The sequence below is a fragment of the Triturus cristatus genome, chromosome 5_1 (genome assembly GCF_964204655.1).
Source record: "Triturus cristatus chromosome 5_1, aTriCri1.1, whole genome shotgun sequence".
Classification (NCBI taxonomy): Eukaryota; Metazoa; Chordata; class Amphibia; order Caudata; family Salamandridae; genus Triturus; species Triturus cristatus.
Genome location: NC_140587.1, coordinates 576,163,517 through 576,184,752, shown reverse-complemented (window position 1 = coordinate 576,184,752; position 21,236 = coordinate 576,163,517). Strand labels below are relative to the sequence as shown.

The 21,236-nt window shown below is 42.1% G+C and overlaps 1 protein-coding gene across 1 annotated transcript in view; it reads right to left on the bottom strand.

Annotated features, from left to right (window-relative positions):
• ARFGEF1 (ARF guanine nucleotide exchange factor 1) overlaps positions 1–21,236 on the bottom strand; it is a 1,069,199-nt gene that overhangs the window by 519,596 nt on the left and 528,367 nt on the right. Inside the window, exon 13 of the mRNA XM_085605493.1 lies at positions 4,759–4,867. Within this exon, the coding sequence (XP_085461619.1) occupies positions 4,759–4,867 (109 nt within the window). The remainder of the gene's footprint in view (positions 1–4,758; positions 4,868–21,236) is intronic.

Here is a 21,236-nt window from a genome sequence, read left to right as displayed (position 1 = left end):
ATACTGGAAAAACAAAGATGATGACAATCTCCCCGCAGCAACCAAGGAAAGGGTCTTGGTTTATTGAGGGAAAAGCCATGGAAGTGGTGACCACATATTATTACCATGGAGTCTGGCTTGATCATAGGGGACGCTTAATCAAGCTCATGGTGCGGCTCGACATGGGATCCAGTGATCCTCAACCCTCATTTACATAACCCTGGAAAATGAACGAGATAGCATTCTGTGACCCAACCCTTCACGATCGTATAAAAAACACGAATCAATACTACTTCACCGAAAATTACACCCACGATGTGTCCCCAGCGACCCTGTGGGACGCGGCACAAGCAGTTATTAGGGGGAACTCCTATCACTCACGGCAGCATTTGAAAGGGCAGCCAAGACTGGCAAACAGGAACTCAAAACCCAGATACAGCACGAAGAGTTTAGACATAAAGCAGAACGCTCACATCAGACCCTGAGAGATCTTTGGTGCATTGGAGGTGATTTAGAGCATTTATTAATGAAGGCGGCAGCCCAGTAACTCCTCCATGTTGACCACACATACTGTGAGTGCGAAGATAAGACAACTGGCTTTTGGCCCATAAAATACGCATACACTCCACACGCAACCACATAAAGAAAATTCAGGATGGGGTGGATGGGGGCTACACTGAGACGGCTGACATTACCTCGGTTTTTCATGATTATTATTCGTCTCTAAAACCTTGATGATTATTATACGTCTAAAACCTTGATGAACAGCACCAAGGCGATTACCTCAGAGACTATAATCCTCAGACTATAATCCTCCTGATAGGGAGGAGGAGCTGGACTTGTTAGAAGACACCATCAGCCCGGACGAAGTTAGGGTAGCAATTAGCAATCTCCCCACACACAAGGTCCCTGGCCCTGATGGGTTTCCAGCCATTTTTATAAAGCATCTGCTTCTATGCTAGCCGAATCTATTGGCAAAGGAATTAATCTTTTTCTTAACATCGGGAATGGTTACCAACATGATGTTAGAATCTCATCTCATGTTACTCTTGAAGCCTCATAAATCTCAGACACGTTGCTCTTCTTACCGCCCAACTGAGTTTTTGAACTGTGACATAAAAATCTTCAAGTTCAGCCTCGTAGCAAGGCTTCACCACATTTGGTCGACTTTTATAGCACCACAGCAACCAGGGTTTATCTGCAATAGACAGGCCAATGAAAATATCTTCCTATGCGTCGCACTCATGGAAGCAGCTCGGCGAGCCATCAACCAATTACTCTCCTCTCACTGGACGCTGAGAAGGCGTTAAACAGGATGGATTGGGCAAACCTGATGAAGTCCTTGGCTAAAATTCATATAGGCCCTAAGATGAAAACCTACATACAAGCTAATTTTAAGAAGCCTGCTGCCAAGCTAAAGATTAATGCTTCCTTATCGCCCACTATAACCCTCACAAGGGGGATCTGTCACGGGTGTCCCCTGTCCCCCCTTGATTTTCGCTTTATCCATGGAGTCTGTAGAACTGAAGATTCAGCTCAACCATGCGATTCGTGGTATGCGATTTGGCAGCAGAGAGCATAAACTAGCCCGCTTTGCAGATGAAATAATATGCTTCATCACTGATCCAGAGTCCTCTATCTCCTGGTTGATGAGGGAACTTGACCTATTTGCACAGCATCCGGTTTACAAGATAACTTTTTCTAAATCCTGGTGTATGGGAGTGGCAGATCCACAGGATAGCTTCCAGCAGCCCATTCAGAGGGAGGGTTTACAATGGACGACATTAGCGATGACATACCTTGGGGTCCAACTCCCATCACACATTAAGGCCCTATACGACAGCAATATCCCTCCTTTGCTTACCACCCTCTTCAAAGACCTATACAGGTGGGGCTAACTAGAGAATTCCTTGCTGGGCCGGCTCAACTGCTTTAAAACGAATGTCATGCCCTGTCTGCTTTACATCCTTCAGACCCTCCACCTTACTATACCCAAATCGACACAAAGACAGATACACAATAAAATGCTCAGTTTTGTCTGGGAAGGCACGTCACCACGGGTAGCCCGGGTGACTTTATACCAACCTACAGCAGAAGGTGACCTGGGGTTTCCAGATGTTTCTACCTACATCCTGGTAGCACAGCTTCGACCCTCTTTGGATTGGAACCATGATCCTGACAATAAACCCAGGTTTATTGTCAGGTACGTGTCAGGTTGCACGGACCTCTTCCATAACCCCCCCTTGGATGGCCTTTTACGGCTCCCGATGTCAACAGGTGCTCAAGAACCCCCACCTCTCCCACTGACATCCACACTTCTAGTCTACTGGCGAGAAGTTGAGGAGACGGCAATTGCCATCATATTTTTTCCCCTTACTCCTCTAGTTCCCAATCTGAATTTCCGGCCAGGTGTGGTTCACCCTGGTTGCTTTTTTTGGGATCGCAGGTGATCCACCAAGTTGTGAGACTTCTATGATGAAGGAGACCTGAGAATCAATGAGAAACTGATGAAGAAATTCAGCTTGACTAGGTGGAATGCATATAAGATAGGGCAAGCATTACGCTAGGCGTATGACCCTCTGTTTGTCTTGGCATGCAAAGAGAAGAGACACCAATAGAATCCTTGTACCTTTCCAATGTCAGGTGCAAATGCATATCATGGCTTTATCGTTACATACTCAATCTTACCCCGCCAAAGAAGCGCATACATGTGAAACAAAGTAAAGGGGAATTAAATACAGATATCACAGATGAAACTCGGCGAACGATATGACAAAGCGCCTCTAAGTCCTCTATCTGTGGCCATTATAAAGAAAACTCATTAAATATCCTTACACGGTGGTATCTGACACCAGTATGGTTACACAAAATGTTCGGGGGCTCAGAATCCTGGTGAAAGGGCTGTGGAAGTGGGGCACGTTCTTACACACATGTAGGCATGCCCGAGCTTGCAAACATTCTGGGACGAGGTCCTTCTTATGGTACCCACGATTACTAACATTACCGTAACCCGTGACCCATTGGTAGTCCTCTTTGGCGATCCTGGCACAAATAGAGTCTATCCTACGTTGACCCCACAGGGTTGTTTTTTTCCCACCCACTTCTAGCAGCACGGCTGTGTATAGCGTAAATGCGAAAGTAGCCCCAATCACCTACACTAAACCTATGGTGGGGAAAAGTGGGGAATCTTTACGCCACTGAAAAGCTCTCAGCTATCATCAGAGACAGGGAGGCTACATTCGACAACATGGCATCATTTTAGCACATACATACGATGACAACATAGAACAGGGGATTACATCTCACAATGTCAAAACTCTGAGGGCCTTAGACATATGGGTGCTGTCCCCCTCAGAATCAGAGAGTGACCCATGACCCAAATATCTACTAAGCCTATCCTCATCACGATGCATCACTACTCCATTGTAGGGTACTACTCACTAGCATTGGTGAATGCCATATCTTCTTTTCAAAACACAAACAAATTGTGAGGGATGGGGACATGGGGGCTATGATGGATTCAGGAGTTGGCCTAATGGTTAGGGAGCTCGGACCTGGGGGAACTGGGTTCGAGTCTCGGTAACGACGCTAAACATCCTGTGATTGTGGGCAAATCACTTAATCTCCCTGTGCCCAACAAAAAATGAATGTGTGTCCTCATGTAACGTAACGTAACTGGTGCTATGTAAAGCGCTCTGATACCTGATTGGATTCGGGTCAAGTTCGCGCTATATAAAATTGTGCAAAAAAAAAATGTTGGACATCCCCTGCTCAACCATCTTGTACAATTCTGGGATGTGATGTGTGCCAAATCCTTCTGATTCTCGTCTTCGCTGACATTTATAATGACTATGAAATGTGTGTCATGTTTCTGTCAACCACAATGCTAAATAAAGTTGTTAAAAAAAAGGCAAGAGAAGTTTGACTGCAAGATATGCTGTTAAGTTACATATTTGAGTAGGTGACTTGGTGGGAAAAAATAGAAGGTTGCTGTCCATGTTTCAGGAATCAACTGAGGTTAGAGAATTCAGCGATAATACAGAAAAAGTGTATGTCTAGAATCAATGACCATGATGGGTGCACGATGAAAGAGGAGATGGATGACATTGTGGAGGAAATTGTGGCCAAAGACTATATGGAGTCATTGGAGAAAATGGGAGATCGTCAAGGGTGATGGAGCACAACATCAGTGCATGAAGTGCAGTGCACGTTGCAGGAAATTACCTGCTGGTTTAACAGACTGATGTGCCTTCTATGTTAGCTGTTTGCAACTGGTGAGCAGCACCTTAAGGTTATGGAACTTTGTTTCTCATCGAATAATGCTATTCTTTGTTATCTTATTTTAATTGTATATCTCTTTTAGGTTGCATTCTTTTGCTGTTTATCTTTCACTTTATACTGAGATGAGTGGTGTCCTCATGAACTGCATTCAATATCAGAACCTTAGACTGCACGCCAGGTGTGGATTCCATTCATTGAGGCAGTTTATTCTGAGCCCCTGCTGACCGCTTACCTGCTTTCTGGTACTGAGTAAGTGCTGCTATGAACCGGTGATGACTCTCCTTGCTATTAGACACACCCCACATATCCCTCTCCTAATGGAGAGGAGTATAGGAAGCAGTGCCTGAATCCGATTTGGGGGTGAATGTAAAGGTGTAATTATTGTAATGGTATACATAACCGTCTTTGAGGGCATACACTTGATTATATAGCTACTAGGTCTCACACAACATATGAAAACATAAAGAACAATTACTAGAAAAAATGTAACTTTCTTACCAAGAGTTGTCTGGGAGTTGGGATTTACATACTGATCTTTACTCCATTCAACCATACACTTTAAGATCGAAACTAAGCACTCTAAGCCCTTCTTCCTGAGGCTTAACTCCTAAAATGGAAGACACAGCAAAGATGAAATTCTTCTTGGAAATATCCTCTTGACAAGACCAGATTCACATCAATGCTTTTCTGCGGGCTAGTCGAACAACTTACAGAAAACTTCATTCACAGCTGCACAGGCAGATTTATTCAATTATATTTGTGTTATCCTATGCTATGCGCCTTTGTATAGTGCTTACCAGCAATGGTTTTCCTCTACTGCTTTATGAATATTAACATCCCTTACAATCGTTGAGCAGCGTCACAAGTTATCTGTACTGTATTTGGTTGTGTTCCATATTGTTTAGAAGCAAGTCCTATTGGAAAGCAGCTGGCTGTATGAGTATAGACTAGTGTACTGATTAGTCATTGATTACATTTAGAAATCTACTTTCAGATTAATACTCCTCACACATTAATACATAATGGTTCTTGATCTCTTATTAGAGAAGTTTTTGATATGTTTAAAGCACTGGCAAAGGGTTGCACATAGAGTTAACAGCATAAAATCTGTTTTTACTTAATACATCAGAATTGATAAACTTCAGTGCAAAGGAGAAGTCATTTGTTCCCAACAAATAAGTAATATGAAACATATTTTGGTAAAATAAATATGATATGCTATTATCTTTAAAAGTGGAAACTTCCTTCCTGCAAGCAAGAGCTATGTACCACCGAGTTGGAAGAGACCTGGGTAGTAATCTCTTTACGTGGAAGCAGAAAAAAGAATTCCCTTAGCGATACTGTGTTCACATATGGTGCTGTAATCCATTACAACTGTAAATTATCAGCAACACTAACACATTCAAGTGTGAAGCATTATTTAATTCTGTACACTGCTTCTTCTAAAAAGGACTTCATACTATTCAAAACTAAAATCTATTGAAAGATTACTTGAAAAAAATATTTTCATTGGAAGGCTGCGAAACTAACTATTGCAAAATATTCAACTGGATTATAAAATATTCACTTAATGCTGATCAATCGTGCACTGCAATTAAACACTGAGTATTTGGAAGTGGCAGAGACAGCTTTAGGTCGCACAAGTGAACATATGGCTAACAGTCATGTCATTAATTTATTAGGATGCCGGCATTATATATATATATATATATATATATATATATATATATATATATATATATATATATATATATATATATATATATATATATATATATATATATATATATATATATATATATATATATATATATATATATATATATATATATATATATATATATATATATATATATATATATATATATATATATTCACTTAAAACACCATAGGTTTCACACATGTTATAGTTAGGTGGATATTTCACTCGTAAAAAACCAATGAAATTCCCCCGTTATAGTTAGTTGAGATAATTATAACTCGCGCGACCGCCACTCTATCACAAGGATGATGTCATCAGTGATGTCATGAGTGATGCCACTGACCATGTCATGAATGATGTAATATGTGACGTCATGAGCAGAGGATTGCGGGCGTGCGAGTTATAGTTATCTCAACTAACTATAACGGGGGAATTTCATTGGTTTTTTAGGAGTGAAATATCCACCTAACTATAACATGTGTGAAACCTATGGTTTTTTAAGTGAATTTGCAAGGTTTTTTAAATGCTAAGTTATGTATTTATTAATATAGATATATATTTTTAAGGTTTTTCACCGTGCGCGCACCGTGCGCGCACCCCGCGATTTTAAAAAAAAGTAAGTAAAATGTTGTTTTCCCCCTTGGGGGTCCTTCTGTGACCTCCTGACTAAGTCTAGGGGGTCAGAAACTCTCTTCCCTGCCCCCTTTTCACGTTTTCCACCTTTTTTCCACCTTTCCTTATCACTGCGACAGACAAAATGGCGGCCGACACTTCCTGATTTTGACCGATTCGAATGTTGACTGACATCAAACAACCAATCAGAATTACGCTCGCGCACATTAGGGTGCGCGCATATAGATATGTATATGCTTTTAAATGCAATTTTCTCAGGAAATACTGAACAGATTGACTCTAGATATGCAAAAGGCACTTCCCTGACCTGAGGACTACCCCTTTGCCAAATTTCAAGTAATTCTGTTCAGCCGTTCGGGCTGTACCTTCGACTAAAGGTCCTATGGGAAAATGCATGGGGAAAACGCGTTTTGGGACCCCCCTTTTTTCTCGGCCCTCGCTTGACGAATCACCCCGAGACTTTCAGGGTAGGAGCTGAGCGGAGCGCCCCATTAGTTTTGAAAATTTCGCGAGGATTCGTCAACCGGTGCCAAAGTTATTCAAAATAGAATTTTCAGATTTCCTATGGAAACACGGTCCTAACTATAACTATCTACTGGCGACCGCCAGTAGATTATATATATATATATATATATATATATATATATATATATATATATATATATATATATATATACCAAAGCCTAACGGCTGAAACGCGTAAGGATTTATGGGTGTTCTTTCCTCCGCTTTCAAAGACGAATAAAAGTCAAGCCTGTCACTCAGTCGGTGTTGAGCTCTTTTCGTGTGTGGTGGGAGTACCGTTGTTACCAGGATCTCCATTCCTGGCTCCAGAGCTCACCCTGCAGGACCGGGGGCCCCCGGTAAAATGGAGGTGCTTTTTTGATATATATATTACCTACTGGCGGTCGCCAGTAGGTAGTTATAGTTAGGACCACGTTTCCATAGGAAAACCTCAACATTCTATTTTGAATAACTTTGGCGCCGGTCGACGAATCCTCGCGAATTTCTCAAAATAGGTGGGGCGCTACGCTCCGCTCCTACCCTGAAAGTCTCGGGGGGATCCGTCAAGCGGGGGCTGAGATAAAAGGGGGGTCCCAAAACGCGTTTTTCCCATGCATTTTTCCATAGGACCTTTAGAACGAGCTACAGCCCGAACGGCTGAACAGAATTACTCAAAATTTGGCAGAGAGGTAGTCCCTAGGTCAAGGAAGTGCCTTTTGTAGGTTTGGTGTAAATCTGTTCAGTAGATTCTGAGAAAATAGCCTTTAAATCAATATATATATCTGAGCCCGCTTACGGTACGCTTACCGTACGCTTACGGTAAGCGTACGGTGGCGTGCGCGAGCGCGATTCTGATTGGCTCTTAGATCTTAGTAAACATTCGAATCGGCCGAAACCAGGAAGCGGCGGCCGCCATTTTCTGTGTTTCACTCTGAAAAAAAAAGAGTGAAAACAAGAAAAGGGGGCAATGAGGAGAGTTACAGACCCCCTTACATTTGTGAGGGGGTCAAAGAAGGACTGTAAAGTACAAAACAAACATTTATTGATTTTTAAAAAAAATCACGGGGTACGCGTACGGTAAGCTTACGGTAAGCGTACTGAAGAAACATGGCGTGCGCGAGCGCGATTCTGATTGGCTCTTAGATCTTAGTAAACATTCGAATCGGCCGAAACCAGGAAGCGGCGGCCGCCATTTTGTGTGTTTCACTCAGAAAAAAAACAGAGAAAACAAGGAAAGGGGGCAATGAGGAGAGTTACAGACCCCCTAACATTTGTAAGGGGGTCAAAGAAGGACAGAAAAGTACAAAAAAAACATTTATTGATTTTAAAAAAAATCACGGGGTACGCGTACCGTAAGCTTACGGTAAGCGTACGGTAAAAAAAATAAAAAAAAATAAATGAAAAGCAGATTTAAGAGTTTGCTCATCATATGTCCTCCATGTGCGCACGGTGCGCGAAGCGCATCGTGCGTTCATGGCCCATCTAGCGTAATGTGGGCACGCGGTGCGCGAAGCGCACCGCGTGCTCACTTTGTGCGCACGGTGCGCGAAGCGCATTGTGCGTTCATGGCCCATCTAGCGTAATGTGGGCACGCGGTGCGCGAAGCGCACCGCGTGCTCACTGTGCGCGCACGGTGCGCGAAGCGCACCGTGCGCGCATGGAACGAACTGCGTTAAGTGGGCGCGCACGCCACAAATGGCGTAAAGTAACTTAGCATTTAAAAAACCGTACAAATTCACTGAAAAAAACATAGGTTTCACACATGTTATAGTTAGCTGGAAATTTTACTGATAAAAAACCAATGAAATTCCCCCGTTATAGTTACTGTAGGCAACTATAACTCACGCGACCGTAATCCTCTGCTGATGACATATGTGTCTTTATGAAAAAAAAATATTTGTAATATATGTATAGCTAAAATTTAATGGAAGAAGACATGGGCAAATAAGTGTCTAAATACAGTATTAGCATCAGCAGAGGATTACGGTCGCGTGAGTTATAGTTGCCTACAGTAACTATAACGGGGGAATTTCATTGGTTTTTTATCAGTAAAATTTCCAGCTAACTATAACATGTGTGAAACCTATGGTTTTTTCAGTGAATATATATATATATATATATATATATATATTCACTGAAAAAACCATAGGTTTCAGGGGCGTTATAGTTAGCTGGACTTTTCACTCGTACAAAACCATTGAAATTCCCCCGTTATAGTTAGTTCAGCTAACTATAACTCGCGCGCCCGCAATGCACTGCTGATGACGTCACATATTAGATCACTCATGACATGGTCAGTGACATCACTCATGACATCACTGATGACATCTCAAATGACATCACTGATGACATCACTGATGATATCATCCAGTGAATGTGTGTTTTTCTGAAAATTACATAGGTTTTATATATGTATATCTCAAGGTCGATGGAAGAATAAATGGGTATATAAGTGTCTAAATGGATGATTTGTTTTTAAAAAAATTTATTGTATAACTGACTGATTAAGTGCATCTTAGTCACAGTGAATACATGGCTTAGTGAGTAATGTTTAAATGTGTAAATATCTGTATCAGTCTCTCACTTTGTGTGTAAGTGGCTGCATGGGTTGGTGAGTAGCTACATGAGTGTCTATATAGGTTATTAGTTGGTTTTTTGAGTATCAGTATGAGTGTCTGTATGGTTCGGTGGGGGGTATTATGTAGTGCATAGGTGTATGAATGAGTGACTCACTGTTTGTATGTGTTGAAGACAGCATGTGTGCAGGACTGTATGGGTGGATGAGTGTGTGCATGGGTGTGTTAGTGAGTGAATGACTGTCTCAATAGTGTCTTTATGAGTAACTACATATGTTTTAAACTAGTATATGTGACTATTGGTGTATATAAGTGAGTATATGTGAGAGTGAGAGATTGAAAGAGTTCCTGTATGAATAAGTATGTGTTTCTATAAGTGATTGTTTAAAAGACTAAGTATGTGTAAGTTTCTGTAGAAGTAAGTGTGGTGGTGTGTGTATAACTGTATATGCAAGTAAATGGATGTTTGATTCTGTATTAGCATGAGTGACTATGTGTGTGAGTAACTTTATGGATGAGTGGCGTTGTGTAACAGGATGTATAGGTGTATGAGTACATATGATGAGTGAGTACATGTATGAGTGACTGTATAGGACTGTTGGTGAATGAGTGGATGTGTATGTGGATCTTAGAATTACTGAATAGGTTGTTGTAACTGATATTGGTATGTCAATTGTTTTGAAAATTTTAGTTTCTATTTTTGAATGTGTGTATCAAAGGTTATATTAGGGGGAGAGGAGGTCTGCCACACTATCACAAGGATGATGTCATCAGTGATGTCATTTGAGATGTCATCAGTGATGTCATGAGTGATGTCACTGACCATGTCATGAGTGATGTAATATGTGATGTCATCAGCAGTGCATTGCGGGCGCGCAAGTTATAGTTAGCTGAACTAACTATAAAGGGAGAATTTCAATGGTTTTGTACGAGTGAAAAGTCCAGCTAACTATAACGCCCCTGAAACCTATGGTTTTTTCAGTGAATTTCAAAGGTTTTTTAAATGCTAATTCCTAACTATAACGTGCCTAAAACCTATGGTTTTTTCAGTGAATTTCAAAGGTTTTTTAAATGCTAATTTCTAACTATGCCTATAAAGATAGGACATGTGAAGAAAGAAGAAAAAACGCACAGAAAGAAAAAAAAGAAATGCAGAAAGAAGCAACAGAAGTCCTCAAAGACGAAGAAAAGTGCAGGAAGAAGGATAACGTGCAGAAAGAACAAACAGAAGAGCAGAAAGAAGCCTTGTTGCTAAATCATCCTGTACCCTCAACTTTTTCAGACGGATACTGGTGGTAACTGAGTCTGACTAACCAGTCCTAGAGCCAGTGCTATGTTAAAAGACACTCAGAATACAGTGAAACCACCTACATACACTAGGGAACACTATGCGTTGGGATCACCGTGTGATCAGCATGACCTCCTCTGTAAGCCCCTAGTATATAATAGGGCAGGGGATTAAAACTACCTCTTAAAATGCGCCACAGGGCATGTTTGCACACGTCACCTCAGGCCCGTCCCCTCACTTCCCCACTGTGTAAACACGCCCTGTGGCTGTTTTAAGTTGGGAGATTAAGTCCCCTTGAATCCTGAGGGTCCCTAGGGTCCAACTAGACCACTAGGTACCTCCAGTAAGCGCCACAGAGCTGCGTTGCAGAGAGATGTAAAAAGGGGCACGGCCTAGACCACCTCTCTGCAACGCAGCGCAGTGGCACTTACTGGAAGCACCTGGTGGGCTAATTGGCCCCTAGGGTCCCTCAGGATTGAAAGGGAATTATTTCCCCAACTTAAAACGCGCCACAGGGCGTGTTTGCACACGTCACCTCAGGCCCCGTCCCCTCCCTTCACCACTGTGTAAACGTGCCCTGTGGCCGTTCTAAGTTGAGAGATTAAGTCCCCTTGAATTCTAAGGGTCCCTAGGGTCAAACTAGCCCACTAGGTATCTCCAGTAAGCGCCACAGAGCTGCGTTGCATTGAGGTGTAAAAAGGGGCGTGGCCTCAGAACACCTGTCTGCAACGCAGCTCCCTGGCGCATACTGGAGATACCTGTTGGGCTAGTTTGCCCTCAGGGACCCTCAGTATTGAAGGGGAATTAATTCCCCAACTTACAACTGGCCAGGGGTGCGAGTGCTGCAAGGAGGGGGCGTGGCCTCCGGTGCGATGCCGGTCTTTTATTTATTTTATTTTTTAAGAAGGAGGGCTGTGTGGCCCCCCTTATTTTTCTAATTTACTGGCCCTGGGGACCCCATCCCCCAGGGTCTGCACCCTAATTTTTGTTGTTGAAAAAAATTCATTTGGCCCTCCCAAGGTCTTAATCGGCCCCGCGGACCCCAACCCCCGGGTCATGGCCTTTTTAAAAAAAAATTCTTTAGGAGGGGGCTGCGTGGCCCCCCATCCCCCGGGGCCGGCCTTTGTTTTTTATTATTTAAAAAATATATATATTTATAGAAACACCTAGGACATGCTGGACAAACCGTATGTACCTATCACCATGACGATTTGCGTGGTATTCATTAAAAGGCGACTATGCATAGAATGAATCCACGTGGAATGTATTTACACGCTAGTGAAGGTCTGACGTGTCTGACGACCCACCGTGCCTAATCCCGGCGTCCCCGCCAGTGGGTACTCTCCAAGTAGACACCCTTGTCGTTTATTTATACAAATATGGATAGCTATTGACGGGCACATTTAATATACACGCACACCAAGCCATTCAAAGGGGATTCGACCAAAACTATGCAAGAAACCCCCCTCGCGGTTAATAAAATACACATTCACCAACGGATGTGTAAAACTTTTTATTTTATTCTCTGGAAAGGAGATGAATCTCACTTGAGAGTCACAGCGTGCTCCGGGCTGAGCCCAATGCTGTGTTACACCCACCAGTGCCCGCCGAGTGCCTCACACCTCTGTGTTGTATTCCACCAGCTAGTGCGTATGCTATGACACTCTCTAGCCCATGTGCACTGTAACACCACCCCGTGAATATGTCATGCCACACTTGCCTTCGCACGGGTTATATTGCCCCATCTAACGTGCCTTCCTCGATGCCTATGTTATAACGCACAGCGCTATGCCATACATATTACAATCTGGGATCCATATCTTTGTCACAGTGCATATGCAACGTTACACTCCTCAGCACATATTTTATATTACAACTTTAGAGACTAGTTAGGTTATACAACACTACCCTGTGCATATTACACTCCAAGGCGCATATTGCATAGCACACGCTAGTGCCTGTGCTATCTCGCGCCTCCAATGAATCTGTCATTGCGCACAATGTATTGCATATTATATTTCAAGCCCCGGTTCATCTTATATCACACTTTTTGGTGCATAGTTTATACCATATACTATATCTAGTTTTCATTTTCAATCGTGCTCTCAGGACTATGTTCTATATAACACTGCGTCCACCTACCCTTTTCACGGGCATTACATTTTGCGATGGGGGGTGGAGAGTCAGGGGCTGTTTCTGCCAAGTGAGCCCGGAGTCACAGTCACAAACGTCCTCTTCTTCCTGAATAAAAGTGAGATTATGCTGCATACTTGTTCATATTTTAAGTAGTTCGCACAGACACACATTTTAAAAACAATAAAGTTCCTAATACCCACCTTCTCTGAACAGTTAGCTTGCTGCCCCATCCACCTCCTCCCTATCCTCTGTTGTCTGAATCCATGGACTAGCCTCCTCCCTCCTGCCATGCATGGTCTGATGTGCTGCCACTGCCCTCCATTTAGCATGATGTACCAGTCCACTCCACCTGCCCTCCATTGCCCAATTCTATGGCCCATCATTGACCTCCTGCTTAGCCTCTGTGCTTAGCTTGCCGCCCCTATTCTCCTTCCCCCTGCCCTCCGATGTCTTTGTGCATGCCCCTGCTCCATCCTTTTTGCCCACCATGTACCATGGACCTGCCACTCCTATCTACTCTGAGTGTTCTGTTGAGCTGCCACTCCCCTCCCACCTGCCTAGCATTGTCAGATGACTGTAACTTGTCCCTGCCACCTCCACCCTGCCTGTCCACATGCCATGCCCCTATCCCCTTCCTCCTGTCCTCCAAGGTCCATTTTACTGCCACACCCTTCTGCAATCCCTGGTCTGTTGTGCTGCAACTGCTCCTCCTGCCTGCCCCGCGCGGTCTGTTGAGAAGCCCCTTCCCCTGAACTCTCTTGTCTGTGCCAGGTCCTGACCCTCCCTTCTATCCTCCATGGTCCTTTGTGCATGCCCCTGCACCCTCCTTCCTGCCCATCATAGCCATTGTGCTGCCACTAACCCTCCCGCTTGCCATGCATGGTCTTCTGTGCTGCCATGGCCTCTCCCACCTTCCCTGTGTGGTCAGTTAGCTGCCCCTGACCCCCTCCCACCTTCCCTCCATGGTCTGTGTGTATGCCATCATAGTCTCATTGTTGCTCTCCATGGTGTGTCTTGTTTCTAGTGCCCATCCTGCCTGACCTCCATGGTCATCTTGCTGATCCTGCCTTGCCCCCTTGCCCCAAGCCCTCTGTTTCCATGTGCAGACCCCTATTCCCTCCCACCTGTCTTGTCTGTTCCATTGTAATGCCCCTGATCCGTCCCTCCACCATTTATGGTCTGTTATGCTGCAGCTTTCTCTCCTGTCTGTCCATTATGGTCAGCTAGCTACCATTGCCTCTTTCCCCTCTGTTCTCTGTTGTCCATGTGCATGGTCCTGTCCCCTCCCTATTGCTTTCTATGGATTGTTGTGCTGCACTCCCGTCCCGCATGCGCTGTGTGGTGTATTGTGCTGCTGCAAACCTTGATGCCTGCCCTGTAGGGTCAGTTTGGTGCACCTCTCCATGTCCCTCCTGTCCTCTGATATCCGAGTCCATGTCCCTATCCCAACTCCTCCTTCCTACCATGATCCAATGTACCATACTTGCGAACATTTTGAACTTGGTAAGAGGGAGATTTTGAAAAAAACTGGGGCATTGATTTTGCCCTTTGAGTTACATTGAAAAAGAGGAGATTGTAGACAGGAGACAGATCAAATAAAGCCCATTTGAGCTTAAAAACATTGGACGTTTCCTGGCTGAAACAGGTCTGTTGGCATGTATGGTTGTACTACCACTGCCTCTTCCTTTTGCCCACAATGGTCTATTATATTGCCACAGCCTCTCTTGCCAGTCCTGTATTGTTGGTTTGTTGCCCCTGCCCCCCTTTCCACTGCCCTCCATAGTCTGTTGTGCTGCCACTGCCCTTCCTGCCTGCCCAGTGTGATAAAATTGTTGCCTCTGCACTCTCCTACCTGCCTTCAATTTTCAGAGTCCGTGCCCCTGGCCTCTGACTCTCAACAGTATCCCAATGAACAACTAGATTGCTAACATTCTATATTTATTACAAAAGTGTGGAACGCCCGACGTCATCTTGATGTAATCAAAACTGTAATACCTAGAGTATTTCCTTTACAAATTACATATATGAGAGGGTCTTATTTGCATCAAAATTATGGTTAGTGCTCTAAAAAACTAAAATGAGGACATATTTTCTGAGTTTTCAAATAGCGACAAAGAACTTTTAAATTATTTGTAATCTTTATGTTTTTTTATCCAGTTGACCACTTGATTAAATGTTGCACCTAGGGGAGAGGATGTGGTGATACTTCCAGAGCTGCAGACTTAGCAACTGGGGAACCAGGGTGGAGTTTCTGCTTCAGCTCAACATTCTGTGATTCTGGTCAAATCACTTGATCTCCCCATGTCTACAACCAAAATGAATTTGATCTTGTGTGATGTAACCAATGCTCATGTAAAGCACTCCAATACCTGACAAGTCTGCACTATATAAAACTGCAAATACACAAACAATAAGTGTTTTGCACACTTCTGTCATTGGGCTACATGTGGGCTACATCTGGGTGATATTTGTGCTGCATTTGGGCTCTTTTGTCTCTGGTGGCCATCTTGGGAGATTTATTTGTTATGAAGTTTTAAGTGTTACCAGTTTATTCCAATCAAGATGGCTTCAGGTGCGCCATACTTTTGTCATAAGTAAGACAGTAAGCGCTCTAGTTGTTCTTAAGAACACTCCGGGACATTCTGTCATTAAGCTATACTTGGGCTACATCTGGGTGATATTTGGGCTACATTTGGGCTCTTTTGTCTCTGGTGGCCATCTTGGGAGATTTATTTGTTATGAAGTTTCCTAATTTCCTCATTTACTGCAGTCTCCTCAGTGGGAATAGTTTTTTATTTTGGTTCCATCAAGAAGGCATTCAGATGTGTCACACATTTGCCATAAATTCTGAATGTTAGCACTCTAGTTGCTCATTAGATCACTGTAGTAAAACTACTGCTCACCAGGGAAGTCTGCTGCTGGTATTCAAAGTGCATGTTTCAGTCTGCATGTCAGAATTCTTTTATGAAATAAAAGAGGATTTGAGAAGTCAAAATGTGCCCTAATTTTTCTTTCTGCAGCACTAATCATAATGTCTATGGCAAAATGAACCCCCTCATTTTGTTCCTTTGTAAATTAAAGGTTTTAAGTGTTACCACTTTATTCCAATTAAGATAGCTTAAGATGTGCCATACTTTTCTCATAAGTAAGACTGTTAGCGCTCGGGTTGTTCGTTAGAACACTCTGGGATATTCTGTCATTGGGCTATACTTGGGCTACATCTTGGTGATATTTGGGCTACATTTGGGCTCTTTTGTCTCTGGTGGCCATTTTGGGAGACTTATTTGTTATGATGTTTCCTAATTTCCTCATTTACTACAGTCTCCTCAGTAGGAAAAACTTTCAGTTTTTTACTTTGATTCCATTAAGAAGGCATTCAGATGTGTCACACATTTGCCATAAATTCAGAATGTTAGAACACTAGTTGCTTATTAGATCACTGTAGTAAAGCTACTGCTCACCAGAGAAGTCTGCTGCTGGTATTGAAAGTGCATGTTTCAGTCTGCATGTCAGAATTTTTTAATGAAATAGAAGAGGATTTGAGAAGTCACTCAAAATGTGCCCTAATATTTCTTTCTGCAGCACTAATCATACTTTCTATGGCAAAATGAACCACCTCATTTTGTTCCTTTTTAAATTAAATGTTTTAAGAGTTACCACTTTATTCCAACCAAGATGGCTTCAGTTGTGCCATACGTTTGTCATAAGTAGGACTGTTAGCGCTCTAGTTGTTCTTTAGAACACTCTGGGAAGCTGCAGTAGAACACAAAGGAATCAAATGACAGTCTCTGCCCTTGTTGGATGTACATGTTTTATTGAGAATGTCAGACTTCATTCTCACGTGACTGAGAAAGATAATGTGAATTTACAGAAAATATGCTCTCAGTTTAGCTTATAGATCACCTTCTAAACCTCTGTGGGAAAAGCATGAGAAAATAGTTTTCTCTCAAACATGATTCATGATATCACAGCAGAAGGCTTTTTCACATGGTAAAATCACCTTAGAACACACCACAATACCTACAATGAGTATGGTACCATCAACAAATGATTTATAATGTAACTAAAGTCTTAAAACCTTCTATTAACTGCAATGCTTTTTAATGAGGTGCTATCATGTATATTGGTCCCATGATGGCTGCCAACACTTCTTGGATGAAGTGCTGACAGCCAATCAGATCTCACGATGAGATGTGTAGTTAGGCTCCGCCCAGATATATATGTGATTTTACTTTTGATTTTCTCAGGAACTACTGAACTGATTGACACCATATATGCAAAAGGCACATGCCTGACCTGAGGACTACCTCTTTGCCAAATTTCAAGTAATTCTGTTCAGCCGTTTGGGCTGTACCTTCGACTAAAAGTCCTATGGGAAAATGCATGTGGAAAACGCGTTTTGGGACCCCCCTTTTTTCTCAGCCCCCGCTTGTCGAATCACCCCGAGACTTTCAGGGTAGGAGCTGGGCGGAGCGCCCCATTAGTTTTGAAAATTTCACGAAGATAAGTCAACCGGCGCCAAAGTTATTCAAAATAGAATTTTCAGATTACCTATGGGAACTCGGTCCTAACTATAACTATCTACTGGCGACCGCCAGTAGATAAAAAAAAAAAAAAAATATATATATATATATATATATATATATATATCCGAACGCTAGAACACGGAAGTCTGGAGCTTCTGGCGTGGCGGTCCCGGATGGGCTCCGTTACCCTTATATCACACGAAAAACATTGTATTGATCTAGTCCTTCCTCCATGTCATTTTTTGAGGTACTATGTAAATGTGGAAAATGAGACATCCGCCATACCGTGAGAAAGCTATCAAGCGAAACGCGTTGGTGAGGCGTTATACTGCCGAGTAAATCCTTTTCAAAGAATCCTGAGTGTCCTGGTATTTCTTTTGGAACAGCAAAAGTGTGCGTGTGTGATATATATATATATATATATATATATTTTTTTTTTTTTAAAACAAACTTTAATTTACTACTCAGAAAAAATATCACAATTGTTATGCTACAACACAGGCAATGTATTCGTGTATGTGAGGAAACCTCATAGTGCGTGAGCAGGCTGAACTCAAGCATAAGAGGAAAATCACCATTGTTTATTGCTTACTACAAGTGCCTTCAGAATAAAAGACATAGGGCCAGGTGTATTAATACTGGGAATAGCGATTACCTAATTGCGAATCTTTGCGAATCGCAAGTATCAAATCGCATTCCTAATGGATGAAACTCATAGAGTTTCATTTAGCAATTCTTAGTGGATGGCAAATCGAAATACCTCATGAATATTAATGAGGTAGGTCGCAATTTGCGATCCATTACCAATTGCTACAATCACAGGAATGGTGGCCTGCTGAGGTGAGCAGACAACCATTCTTGTGTTTGCTTTTAAATAAAGCAATCATGTTTTTTAAATGTAGGCCGTTTTCCTTAAGGGAAAACCGTATACGTTTAAAATAGAAAAATTAAAAGTTTTCTTTACATTTTTTTAGGAGTAGGCAGTGGTCCGTGAGACCACTGCCTCTCTTTTAAAAAACATTTTACTAACATTCACAATGGGGAATGGGTACCTTGCGATTCGATATTAGGAAGGAACGCCCTAACATGCCGCTTTCTAAAACCCAATCGGTATGTATTCGTAATTCCAAACTGTGATTCAGTAACACATTACCGATTTGCAATTTGGGAATGATACATACAAAAATGCATTTTTTCTGGTCGCAAACGACCGGAAAACATCTTGATACATCTGGCCCATAGTTACAAGCCTTACTCAATAGTCCATCTAAGTCAAAAACAGCTCTGAAATCCCCTTCAGTGTCTGCAGAAACTGATAAACAACCATTCCCAGTCAGCCATCGTCATCCTACAAGGTTGTTTTATGCTCCTTTCCATCAGGGAAGTAAGTTATGGACGGTGCCTGAAATGTCTTCACCAAAATACTGGAAGGAAATTACTGTCTCTGACTTCTCAAATTTAAAGCAAGAACTGTTAAACCTCAAGAACTTTCAAAACTTCAATAACCATCAACATTTATATCCCCTACCCCAAAAAAGAAAGATTTTACTGAATGCTTTGACCTTTCCACAACATCCTATTCTCTGGAAACTTTACTGCTGAAATCAGACACAGAACTCTCAAAAGACGTTCCTACAAACCAAACTTCTGTACCTTTCATTCCACCCAACTCACAATAAAGGAAGGATATGTCATCTGAAGATCACTGGTCCCACTGACCTGGTCTGACAAGATGCAGTCAAGGCTGACTGGTTTAATATTGATCGCCTATCATCCCAAAACCGGCAAACAACATCCTACCAGCTCTCAAAGTGCTAAGCAACAGTAAATCACACCAAATAATTCCTAAATAGCAATAGTACTTGACCCATTATGTCCATTCAACTTAAAAATACATTCATCAGACATTCAAAACCATCCTAAATGAAACAATTTCTTTAATCCAGGCACATAAACAACATTTCTCAAATAAAATAAGAATAAATACTATTACAAGCTAATCAAAACAATATCAGACCTCTGGACAAATCTCTCCATCATCATTCACAAAAGGGTGCACTGAGTTACTGTCTAAGAGAAGATCCACCTTATCAAGGATATAACCAGCCCTGATGCACTACCTCATCTTGAACATCTTTAATCATCAAAATCTTCCCAAATTTTTTAATACACAAAATCATCAGCAACCTTATATCCAGAAATTACTCCATAAATCCTCACCTGTCTGTCCCAAGAATAAAGGCCGCCCATTTCTCTTATGCAATACATATTACTATATGTTTCATTTATCCTCATCACAAGGAAGATTTCTCAATGAACTTCCACTGTATGGTCAAAAACATAGAAAAAACTATAAAAATGGGAAACATATGTTGCAATAATGTTGGATTTAATCCCAGCTGTAGCATGGAAATTACAGCAATCAAGATTTGACTTTATAGGTATCATAGTCTGGACAATGTGGGCACCCACTCAATAAGTTTTTGCGACCCCTCACTTTTGGCACAGCTGATACAGATGCTCAAAATGTGTAGGTTTTTGAGAAAGATATTTCAAAAACTAAAGTCCTAGACCAGTCTACAGTAATCCCCTGTGCAAGCACGGCAGTCAGAATAGCAGTAAGGAGCTGTATTACGTCTGCTTAAATACGTGCATATCTAAATCTTATGTCCTCAGTGAAAGCACAGACTACTGGTTGAGTGAATCCAATTTTTTGTATGTATCAAAAAAGTTCAGTTCAAAACTTGTTTAATTTTTATTGAAAAAAAATGATCAAAACATAAAACATATAACCTACTTGTCTCTATCTTCCAGCTTTTTCTTGTGTTTACAACCAACTTCACTAGGAAAGATTGAGTCTTACTGCAATTGCAAGTGGGTAGTTTGTTGAGAGAAATCACATTCATGGTGTTCAACCGTTTTACCCCTTCAGAACTATCCATAATGCAAACCAGAAGTCATGTCCACGTAATCGGCGCCAATTTGTGATACCCAGTGTTCAATGTTCCTGTTCATAAGTGTCAATTTGTCAGCAAAAATATCGCAATACTGAGATTTCATCACTATCACCTCTCCAAGCACTCAGCATCTAAGTCATTCCCCATTGTTGACACTGTGGAGTATGTTCCTACTCCTTGTATTGCTAGTCACTTGGCTGGCTCCACTGCAGCTGGCTTCTATAAGCATTGTTTCTTTTTCTAATGCCATGACTCATTGAAAACGTCAAAGAACCTGACTAGGTCTCCTATTACTTGAGCGCTAAAGTTGATAGGGACATATATTCAGACCCTCAAAGATTTTGTGAATTTGCTATATACAAAAAACAGAAAAGAAAAATCACGAAATTAGGCATTTTCAAAAACAAAAGCCTATGCACATTCTTAAAGAAATCCTTTGTTCAACTCTCCTTGTATTGAAGCTGCGCTGCAGTGCTGGGCCGATAAAAGGAGGCTGGGCAGGAGAGAGGTGTTTTCTTACTCTCTCCCTGCTGAATGGTGTCTTGCAGATACTGTGGCAGGAGAGAAAGACTGCAGGAGACCGGGACTGAGTAGGTTTGAGGTCCTGACCTTCTTTGGCAGTCTCCCGGCCCCTTTCTCCAGGGCACTTATCCT